The sequence below is a fragment of the Musca autumnalis genome, unplaced genomic scaffold, assembly GCF_047663935.1.
Source record: "Musca autumnalis isolate F117 unplaced genomic scaffold, ASM4766393v1 scaffold_1, whole genome shotgun sequence".
Lineage (NCBI taxonomy): Eukaryota > Metazoa > Arthropoda > Insecta > Diptera > Muscidae > Musca > Musca autumnalis.
Genome location: NW_027411644.1, coordinates 284,698,414 through 284,709,835, shown reverse-complemented (window position 1 = coordinate 284,709,835; position 11,422 = coordinate 284,698,414). Strand labels below are relative to the sequence as shown.

The 11,422-nt window shown below is 37.5% G+C and overlaps 2 protein-coding genes and 1 long non-coding RNA gene across 5 annotated transcripts in view; 2 read left to right on the top strand and 1 right to left on the bottom strand.

The window, feature by feature from the left end:
* The first annotated feature begins 348 nt into the window (after positions 1-348).
* On the top strand, positions 349-3,188 carry LOC141389666 (putative OPA3-like protein CG13603). 3 transcript variants are annotated; one of them, XM_073961524.1, is made up of 5 exons: positions 349-641; positions 723-891; positions 1,042-1,184; positions 2,885-3,108; positions 3,162-3,188. In XM_073961524.1, exons 1-4 carry the CDS (start codon positions 500-502, stop codon positions 3,085-3,087), a joined length of 657 nt encoding a protein of 218 aa, XP_073817625.1. In that variant the 5' UTR covers positions 349-499; the 3' UTR covers positions 3,088-3,108; positions 3,162-3,188. The 3 variants fall into 3 exon arrangements, with proteins under 3 accessions (XP_073817625.1, XP_073817624.1, XP_073817623.1); XM_073961523.1 differs by having other exon boundaries at positions 2,885-3,188; XM_073961522.1 differs by having other exon boundaries at positions 1,980-3,188.
* A 395-nt stretch (positions 3,189-3,583) lies between these two features.
* Positions 3,584-6,079, bottom strand: Ndc1 (Nuclear division cycle 1). Its single transcript, XM_073961521.1, has 3 exons — positions 5,377-6,079; positions 4,700-5,319; positions 3,584-4,612 (listed from the first exon to the last, which is right to left on the bottom strand). The coding sequence occupies exons 1-3, from the start codon at positions 5,769-5,771 to the stop codon at positions 3,864-3,866; spliced, it is 1,764 nt and encodes a 587-aa protein (XP_073817622.1). The 5' UTR covers positions 5,772-6,079; the 3' UTR covers positions 3,584-3,863.
* Positions 6,080-6,138: 59 nt separating this feature from the next.
* LOC141389664 (uncharacterized) overlaps positions 6,139-11,422 on the top strand; it is a 68,680-nt gene continuing 63,396 nt past the window's right edge. The window contains exons 1-3 of the long non-coding RNA XR_012409136.1: positions 6,139-6,666; positions 6,732-6,861; positions 11,177-11,420. This is a non-coding gene — a long non-coding RNA (uncharacterized lncRNA). The remainder of the gene's footprint in view (positions 6,667-6,731; positions 6,862-11,176; positions 11,421-11,422) is intronic.

Below are 11,422 nucleotides of genomic sequence, written 5' to 3'. Positions count from 1 at the left end.
ACCACTTTATAAAGTACGGGAACAGGCCAAACATGAAGGAACAGGTATGTTGCTTCCAAGATTGACATTTTCATATATGTATGCAAATTGCTAGAAATTTTAAAATCTGGGTGTACATATGTACCTTTATATTGGGAATACACCAAAATATTGGCATATATTGATAATTTTCTTCATGGGGCTCTTTCACCCGATGAGAATCCGAAATACGATGTTACATCGAGCCGTATCGTAATATGTTTTATTTTTTCTCAAAAAAAAAAATATAAAAAATACCTTTTCGATGAAAAAAGTACCATTTTAGTACTTTTTGAAATTTTTAATTTTCCATCCCTGAATTGAAATAAGCTATCAGTAAACAAACACGAACGAATAAGTACAAATGAATGGACTACTGAGAATTTAGCTTGCTTACTTCTATCGATCGCAAAACTCGCCGAATTAAATTACGGCGTTTTCCCAGTGTTTTTAGCTGACAGTCACATAATTATAAAACACAATGGTTATTGGTGCCTTTCCTGCGGCCAAATTGGGTGTATTGGCCATCAAACAAGTCAGTAAACCCATAGCAAATATAATTAAATCCAAAGCCAAAGAACACCCATTATTTCGTAACTATATATGCATGCCACCAGCTCAATGTAAGTATTCCAACCAAATTAGATGTGACTAAATGAATCCCCTTTGCAGTGTAATACTTTTGTTTTTCTCTGGGGATATAGTGTATAACTGGGTAGAAGTCAAGACGAAAATGTGGGCCCTTAATCTCGGGAAACCGGTGAATGTACCACCACTAACCGAAGCCATGGCGGTTGAGTTGGGTGCAAATCTATTGGGTGAATTCATTATATTTGCAATTGGTGCCGGTGTATTGATATTCGAATATGCTAGGTAAGCAGCAGACCTGTGGGGTATGTTGTGATTGATCAAACAAATTCCAAGACCACAGTTCTGAAGCAGAAGGACATGCACCAGAGCCAATGCTTTGGTTTTATCTTCTTGAAATTGTTCTAATTTTCTCAATACTTTTCCACTTTATAGACAGACCAGCAATGAAGCTAAAAAGCAAGAAAAAATGGCCCTCGAAAAGGCAGAACTTACAAACAATCTTGCTGAACTGACATTCCGTTTGGAACGCCAAGATGCTCAATTAAGAGAACTAACAAGAGTATTGGCAGATATTGGTAAGTTGATGGTCATAGTATAAACATATTAATTTTATAAATGTTTTCTTTAATCTTAAGAAATATTAAAAGAATCGTACAAAGTATTGATCGAATACCTCAAGCGTCATGAATTTCAATCTGAAGGAAATCATTTAAGGGAGAATATGTCAAAAATTCCTGTTTGATTCAAGTTTTTTGTTAGTTGTAATTTTAATTTAATTTTTTTTTGGTTTGTATCTTTTGTAGTGATCAATATCGTGGATTTGTTGACTTTTACAAACATCCGATGAAGAGTCTAAAGGTCTGTTCGATAACCCACAAATTTGTACAAACTTTTCGAATTTTAAATTTCATGAGAAGACCCTATTACATTTTGAAACCTGTTCTGTTCCAGAATTGCAAGAACATACTAATTTTTACTATTTTTTTTCGATAACATAAAGAACAAATTGTTATCGTAGTAAAAAATTGTATGTTCTTGCAGGTTTAGGCTCCTTGGTCGGAATGGGAATGTATTGGTGCCAAGAAGTATATATACAAACTAGAAATTGGCGATATTGATCACTCTCTACAATTTCCTACTCTTATAAAACACAATTTCCCTTCATTACATATAACACACCACTTTATGGTTCTGTTCCAGAACCTGCAAGAGGCTACTATTTTTTACTACGATAACAAATTTTTCTTTATGTTATCGAAAAAAATAGTGAAAATAAGTAGATTCTTGCAGTACTGGAACAGACCATTAGTTACACCTTGTTTCACATCTTTCTTTATCATTTCATTTTATCTATTATTTTCTTCTTTTAGAATCACGTTCCATTTTCAGATGGACCAGAGAACGGTTAAACGAATATCAACCATTTAATCCTGACAATCCTGATCAGTCATCGAATAGAAAACCCCAAAAAACTTCACCATACAACTCTGATGGTGGTCTAGTCATGAGAGCTTTACATTTCCTAGATACTCAAGTGTTTACCAATACCCCATTGAATGTGTCACACAAACAACAACATCAAACACCAGCAGCAACATCATCATCTACAAATCCTGCCATGGTTCCTGATGAAACTTCATTATCGCAAACTATTGACGATCATGAAACTATCAACACTTCTAACAGAGAAAGTCAAGCCTTGAAACAGTGACTACTGCCACAAAATGTCACATTAGAAAATTCAATGGCTAAACTTAAATATGATATAGATTTAGCTAGAAATGAATTAGGATCAGAATAGTCGAAAAGATTATTATTTTATAATTTTTTTGTTAAAGATATTTTAATTTTTTATACAGTGACTATTGTATTGGTTTACAATTTAAGAGCGATTCTAATTCCTGTTTAATGTTTGTATAACAATTATGTCACAAAAATCTTCAACTCGTAAGACTATTCTAAATTATAGTATAATCTTCTTGAAATTGTAAAATTTGATTGAACATAATTTTCAATTGCAATTTTTCAAATAGCCCCCATTTTTCATACTATTGTGCATAACACAACAAAGCATTTACACTTCCTCCACAAAAATTTGCCACCTACCACCTATCTATATTCAAATAATAGATTAGTAGTTGTTTTTTTGTTTATTGTTTTTTAAAAAATATACATAGAATACAGTTATCAGCGTTTGTGCAAAAAATTTGATTTTGTGTTTTACGGGAATAGCTATTTTATTCATCTTTTGGTTATATTTTGTACATAATTTTAGCTCCTTCAAAATCGGCGACACTTCTCAAAATGCGTTCAGAACCGGAAGAATATAAGAATTTCGCAGCATCCACATTGAAAAAGGATGATAATACAACAACCACAACAGTACCAACACAAACTACTAATACATCAGCATCACCTCCCCTCTCCCCACCTGATAAATCAAGTAAAGCAGCTGAGGTTCCAGTTAAAGCAGCCTAATTTGTACAATATTATTGAGAAGTTTGGTCATCGATAACCATTTTTTTATTATAAATATATTTGTTTTTTCAAAGGACAATAAAGGATATTCGTAATCATAATCTTGGACAATATTCATTGACAATTAACGAATCATGTGCAGTGTCTATGAGGATGAAGAGGAGATGAAGAATATAGTGCAGTAAATTCCTAATCCACATTTTTGTCGACAAGTTCAAATATCCAAAAAGGGCCACAAAATTCTGAGAGACCTTAAATACATTCGATCTGTTCGTAGGTGAAAGTTTCATTTCACATTCGCTGAGGGTATATATCTGTCGGCACAGCCGACTGACACTTTTTTACTTGTTGATAAATTCAGTCAAGCTACACTGTTTGAGAATATCGCGCAAACCATCCCCGGCATATTTTGAAAGGTTGGGAATTTCAAAGAAGGAACTTCTACCTTTCCTGTATTGAACCCGCTCCATAATGCATAGAAATAAAAACAAAGTTATTTACAAAGTCAAAAACTGTTTATAAAAAAAGTATTAAAATATCTATCTAATGATACAATTTTTAGTGAGATGTACATGTGTATGATGGATGAAAGACTCTTAACGCTAAGACTTAACAAAAATAACTTCACAACTTGAAAAAAGAGGAGGAAAATAACTAAGGAAATCAAAAAACTTAACCTACATTTTTGAATTGATAACGAAGGAGGAGGTAACAATATGTATTATAAATAGAGTGACTATGTTAAGTGGTAATGATGGCGATGACAATGTGGACTTTCAAACTTCCTGATAGCTTACAAAGCATTGCAAGCTTCTTATTTCCATGGGATCATCGAACAAATCACGCAGATAGTCACCAAAAACGGAGACAATTTTATAGAGACTACGTCTTACAGAATTCTTCAGTGTTATTAGATTACGATCCAATTTCTTGCCATTTAAGTTTACATTATTCAACTTATCCAATTCACCCTTTAGCTTGAGGAGTGTGCGTATAATTTGTGGTAATGCAACTTGTACAACACCATATTTATCTTCGACCAATGATTCGGCACATATGCCAGCCAAACCTTGTGTTAGCCAAACAATAATTTGCGAATTGGATAGCAAGAAAGCAGTGCGGGCTCCATCAGGTTCGCCAAACATATAAAATACACCAGGTATTGTATGGAAGGCTGTATTCAGAGCCTGCTCAATTTGTTTGGAAATGTGTTCAAATTGTTCATTGATACGTTGTACAGCAGTTGGAGTATTCGATGCAACTCCTCCAGACGACGTTGTAGATGAACCAATATTAGTGGTGGGTGGATCGGAGACCATTCTTCTTATACCATAGGTCGCATTGTATTGTCGCAAGAGGATTTTTTCCGCAGCTTCGGTTGCTGTTGGTTTATCTGTTTGACAAAATAGAGGTGTGGATTTCATTGTGGATATATTTTTAACCGAAGTGGTGAGGTCTTCAATGAAAGCATTTATTATGGCCAGGCATTGGGAAGACAATTGATTCCAGTTATATGGATGACCACCTACAAAACAAGATATACAATTTGTAATTGTTTTTATAGATTTCTATGGGTAAACAATAAACTTTTCTATAAAATCCAAGAACTTACCCGGTAAAGATAGAGCATAGATTTCTTTACGTCTGTTTGCTGCCGACGTTCCCGCCATATTAAAGAGATCCAAAGCGGCCAAAGTTTGCACAATTGGCACTTGTGACATTGTCAAAGCTTCGACGAGGGTTACTTCTTTCTGACCTTCTGTTACAACTGGATTCTTTTCAATGAAAAATTGCATTTCTTCAGCCAATAAAATTGAAAAGAATTTCTGCATTAAATTCATGTTACTCAAGATTTGTGATTGCAGAATCCAGGAATAAAATAATATTCGCAGATTTGTTAAAACGGAAAAAAATGACGATAGACTTGTATCAACTTCCAAATCGAAGAAACGTGCAAATCGTGCATTGATAATATCACCGAATATCCAAAATGCAAAAGCATAACAAATAGAGGGCACAAACGATTTCATCAAAGATTTGTACAATGTGGAATACAGTAAAGAACGTAGCTTAACAAGTTTATTCTCCTGAATTATGGGATATTCTACTTCTGGTTCATGGCGCAAGTTTTCCTTAAAGAAATAATAACAGCCAGCTGAGATGCCTGAACCCACCAGAAATAGATAGTACGAGTTAATGCAATCCATGCCATAACATTGATAGACCAAGGATCTGAAAGTGGAATAACATATTAAACATTTAAAAGTGGTGATCATTTCACTTACTTACCTATAATCCACATGCAAGTATCGGGCATACAACCAAGCCGTCAAGAAACCCACGGCAATGTGAATCATTAGGAAAAGACTCTTTCGTACAACAGTTCCCAGCAGCCACTTGAACCTGGTTGCATAGTATTGCTTTACAGCCAAATGAGATTTACCCAAGAGTATACCATATATGATGACAGCCGATATCAGAGGCATTATAGATAGCCATGTGTAAAAGGAAAACATTAGACTAAACGTTTCCGTAATCCAATTCAGTAGATGGAATATGTGGAAATTGACAAACAGCAGGAAGACGGTGAGCAAAAAGAATTGCATCATAATGCTGAGAGCAACTGCTGTTAGGCAGCGATACAAGCAAAGCTTCTTGCATTCCAACACAGTGGCGGCAGACATATTTTAGGGCCAGAATAAATTAATTAGCAATAAACAAATGAAATCAGCAGAAAGAAAAACACAAATGACCGGCTTTTATGTTTTTGAGGTTAAGTTGGTTTCTCATGAGAACGCTGTCAATTGTAAGGTAATTCTTTTAATTATTCTTGTTTCAAACAGAAAATTAACTAAGAATGTCTTGTTTTTCACTTTGTTCTCGCGGAATATGGGAGCTAGTTTGCGCGGTGCCGTTTGTTTTAAAATTGCAAACAATAAAACCAAAGCCAAGTAAATTGAGGCCTCCTGCTTCTTCTTCATGTAGACTATTCAAAGTGAATTGATGACATATGAATTAATGACATATGTACATATATGAAAGCTGCGAACTTTGAAACTACCATTTAATGAAATTTGTGCAAAATCAACCGCGTTTTTTTCGCGTTCATTCCGTTATGAGAAAAACTGAAGATCAAATTCGTGAATAAGTGTGCTTCCGGTGTGAAAATAGTTAAAATTTAATGGACATCGAATGAAAAATTGTGAATCGCGTCGGTTACGTATGTTATATTTTGTCGGCGGCATTCCCTCCTGTCATTTCTGGAAAATAAAAGGAATAAACCAAGCACACATGAACATGAAGAAATAATTCGTTAGCAAAAGTGATTCCGGTGTAAAAATAACGAAATTTAATGGACATCGAACGAGAAGATTTGAATCTCGTCGGGTACGTTGTTGTTGGAACAGCATAGGTTTGCTGCTGGCACGTTCGGGCCAATCCCGTTCAAACCGCTGCCGTGGAATTTGGCTCGTGTGCGTATGATATACATATTTTCGGACGTTATTTTCTCGGTTGGCATTATATGCTGGTCATTCCAGTATCCAGTAGTATGTGCGATAATTCTTCGTTAGAGATAACGTATGTATGTATGACATTAGTTTTGTTGACCATCTCCGTAATCTTTATTTTATTATTTAAAATAGGATTGGCTCGTGGATACGCTGTCGCTAACTCGTTCCCAATAGAAATTGAGGCTACCGTATTTACCAGATAGTTACGAAAAGCACAATTTGGTCTGTCGAGACTGCTGAGGTTGTCCTGATGCGATATGAGGTACGTATGTATGTATATACTCCAAGGATGGCATTCACACTATTAATGATTATGGCACCAGCGACTGCATCTGTGTGAATACTAATCAATCCAGTATGATGCTTGTTGATCTTGTACATTTGGACTAGTGTACCTCCTAAGTAGACAGCGGCATTTTATGCAACCCCTATTTTTGGTCCGATTAATATCAATCTTTGGCTTCTGATTAAATTGCAATCAAAGCATATGACACATGCAAAATGCATAAAAAGTTGCTTATGCAAAATTTATGCATTTTACATATTTTCTTATGCAAGAAATATTGCAATTATACGCACAAAAATGTTTGTGTGTTAAATTTTTCTGTTTAAAAATCTCTTCAGATTAGACAATAAAAGCCTTCAAGCCGTTCTATGGGGGCTATATGAAGACGTGGACCTATACCGACAAATTTCAGGTGGAAAGTTTTATACCCTCAAGGAAGACTAAATACCAAATTTCAGTCATTTCGGCGGCATATTGAGGCGAAAACTACCGAAAATCGGGAGGTACTGTTCTATGGGGGCTATATGAAGACGTGGACCTATACCGACAAATTTCAGGTGGAAAGTTGTATACCCTCAAGGAAGACTAAATACAAAATTTCAGCCATTTCGATGGGATATTAAGACAACAAATCTATGTATGTAAATATGGAAAAATATGTCAAATATGCACGCTTGCAAAAATTTCTGGGCCTAATTAGTTTTATTTTGTGGTAAAACGAGTTTCTGTCTAATCAGATTTCCTCTACGACCATCCTATCCATATATGCATTTGCATAAGATTCCGCTGTCTACTCCTAAGATAGTTTTACGGAGGCACTTAATTACAGGTCTGAATATTTTTCCATCGTTTATCTTTCCTGTTATTGGAGGTCGATACATTTTCTTTATTTATGGCACAAGTGCGTATAGAAAATATATGTGGCATGGGAGGACAATTAATTCATCGTATGTTAACTCATGCCTTTATGACAATTATATTACATTTTTACTTACTTACTTACTTAGCTGGCCCATTACAGAACATTTGTTCTATAGGCCGAACTAAGAAGAGATCTCCATTCCTCTCTATTTGTTGCTTTGCACTCTGGAATACCGCGCCTTTTCATCTCATCATCCACTTGTTTGCGCCATCTGTTCCTTGGCCTGCCAATTCTGCGTGCACCGCCATGTGGCATGTATTCATACGCCTTTTTAGCGGGTTCATCATCGCTCATTCTTATGATATGGCCTAGCCAACGCAATCGCTGCATCTCGATACGTTTAACTATATTGATGTCGTTGTATAGCAGATACAGCTCGTGGTTTATGCGACGTAGATATTCACCGTCAACGCAGATTGGTCCGTAGATCTTTCGAAGAATTTTTCTCTCAAACACACCAAGCACTGCCGTGTCTGCTTGCGCAAGTACCCAGGCTTCGGAGCCATACATCAGCACGGGTAGTATCAGTGTTTTGTAGAGCGTTATTTTTGTTTGACGAGATGTGGCTTTGTTTTTAAACTGCTTACTTAAACCAAAGTAGCATCTGTTGGCCAATACAATTCTTCTTTTTATTTCACAACTGATGTCGTTTGTTGTGTTTACAGAGGTGGCGAGGTAGACGAAGTCTTTTACTACCTCAATATTATAGGAACCAACATCCACAGTCGGTCCGAGCTCAATGGATGCATTGCGCGTCGACACCATCAACTTGGTCTTCTCACCGTGTACCGCCAGACCCACTTTAGCAGATTCTCCTTCGACCTTTATAAAGGTATCAGTTACTTCTTTTACTGATCGGCCCATGATGTCTATATCATCAGCATAAGCAAGTAACATGTGACTATTGGTGTAGATTGTGCCACTTCTTTTGACGTTTGCCTCTCGTATAACCTTTTCTAGCAGGATGTTGAAGAGGTCACACGAAAGGCTGTCTCCTTGTCTGAAACCTCTTTTGGTACCAAACTCTTCGGAGAGGTTCTTTCCTATTTTAACTGAGGACCTCGTGTCAGTTAAAGTCATTTTACAAAGCCGGATGAGCTTTGCGGGAATACCAAATTCAGACATGGCTTGGAATACCTTTGAACGCAGCGGGCTGTCGAAGGCTGCTTTATAATCGACAAAAAGGTGGTAGGTGTCGATCTGCATCTCTTGGGTCTTCTCCAGGATTTGCCGCACGGTAAATATCTGGTCAATGGTGGACTTGCCAGGTCTAAAGCCGCATTGGTATGGTCCAATTATCTCGTTGACCATAGGCTTTAGTCGTTCCCACAATATCCCTGACACGATCTTGTAGGCAATAGGGAGTAAACTTATGCCCCTATAGTTAGAGCATACAGTCTTATCTCCCTTCTTGTGGACGGGGCACAGGATACTCAGGTTCCAATCGTCGGGTACTCGTTTTTCCTGCCAGATGGTGCTAACTAGCTGATGAATACACCTTATCAGCGTGTCGCCTCCGGTTTTGAACAGCTCGGCTGGTAAGCCATCGGCCCCTGCTGCCTTATTATTCTTCAGCCGATTTATTGCTGTCTTTACCTCATCTTGGCTGGGCGGTATACATTCAATACCATCTTCTGGGATTGGGACTGTGGTATCTTCATCGTCTTCGCTGCTATTGGATACCAACAGATTTGAAAAATGTTCTTTCCATATCCTGAGTACACTATCTGTATCAGTTACCAAATTACCTTGCTGCTCTCTACAGGAGGATGTGCCTGTACCAAAGTCATCAGTTTGATGCTTGACTCTTTGGTAGAATTTTCGGACTTCATTCTGGCTCCTGTACATCTCGATTTTTTCACACTCCCGCTTTTCCATCTCTCTCTTTTTCCTGCGGAAAAGACGTTTCTCCTCTCTCCTTTTCTCCCTGTATCTCTCTCGTGCGCTACGCGTTGCTACGGATTGTAAAGTAGCCTTATATGCCGCATTTTTCTCTTCGGTGACAGCACGACACTCCTCATCATACCATGGATTCCTTGGTGGAGGTCTCTGGTATCCAAGTATGGATTTTGCGGCTGTTTGCATGGAGTGGGCAATGCTTTGCCATTGCGCTGATGTTATCGGGATGAGGAGTGCTTTGATTAAGCAATTGGGCTAGTTGAGTGGAATATGCTGTGGCTAACTGTTGTGATTGCAGCTTACCGATGTCTAACTTTCGTGTTGTGTCTGTTCGTACTTTGTTTGCTACGTTTAAGCGGGTGCGTACCTTTGCTGCAACAAGGTAGTGGTCCGAATCAATGTTTGCGCCTCGGAACGATTGTACATCCAACACGCTCGATGAATGTCTTCTATCTATCACAACATGATCAATTTGGTTTCTTGTTTTCTGATCTGGAGACAGCCAGGTGCCCTTATGAATATCGAGATGATTAAATCTGGTACTGCTAACTACCATGTTTTTTGCAGCTGCAAAGTGTATCAGCCTCATACCATTGTCAGATGTTTCACTGTGGAGACGGAATTTCCCGACTGTTGGGCCAAAGAAATTCTCCTTTCCAATTTTGGCATTAAAATCGCCTAGAATGATTTTAATGTCATGGGCAGGGCAACGGTCATATGTTTCTTCTAAGCGCTCGTAAAATATATCTTTGGTCTGTTCGTCCTTTTCTTCAGTGGGAGCATGAGCGCAAATAAAGCTGATGTTGAAGAATTTAGCTTTTATTCGAATTGCAGCAAGTCTTTCATTCACTGGGGTGAAGGTGGATACCAGATGTTTTAGTCTCCGACTAACTACGAATCCACAACCAAACTCATGCTTTACGTTATGGCAGCTATAATACAGTGCGTCACCTTTAGGTGTTGTTGCGACGCCTTTCCCAATCCATCGTATTTCCTGTATGGCAGTAATATCGGTCTTGTACTTTTCAAGTACGTCTGCCAATGCGAAGACTGCACCTTCTCTATAAAGAGTGCGAACATTCCAGGTGCAGATTCGCAGATCATTTTTACTATGCGAATAAATTGTGTCTGTCCCGTTCAGCATGAGCACTTTTATTACATATTTACAAGTCCTCAAAACGGTTGCAGTCGGAATCTTTGTGGGTGGGTGGGCGCTTTTCTCTTCTTTGGTTTTTTTACAAGAGGAAATGAAAACTCAAGGCACCAAAACAAACGCATGTTCTAGGTGGTCGGACATTTACTTCGAGACCGTCCTTGACTGCTTATTTGATTCGCAGACACCCAAAATATGTATGGTAGACATTCCACTATCCTAAATTACCTTTCACCGATTTCAATTTTATTATGCCCAGTAAGATGTATACATTTAATTTTTTTAATATTTTTAAACTATTTTCTTTTTATTTTCAGATTGAAATGCAAAATTATCCACATCATAGATTTGAACAGCGACGAAAAAGGTCTGGGGTTTTTTGTCGAGAAGAACCCCAGCGTATTATGTGGGGTACACGTGTTAACACTCGGTTCGGTTATTCCGTTTCGGTTATAATTTATTGTGACATTGCGACGAAGCTATTGGCATTACTATTAGAATTGAAAAAATCGTATTGGATATCATTTGTAATATGAGTACTCCATGCAATGCATTGAAAAGGT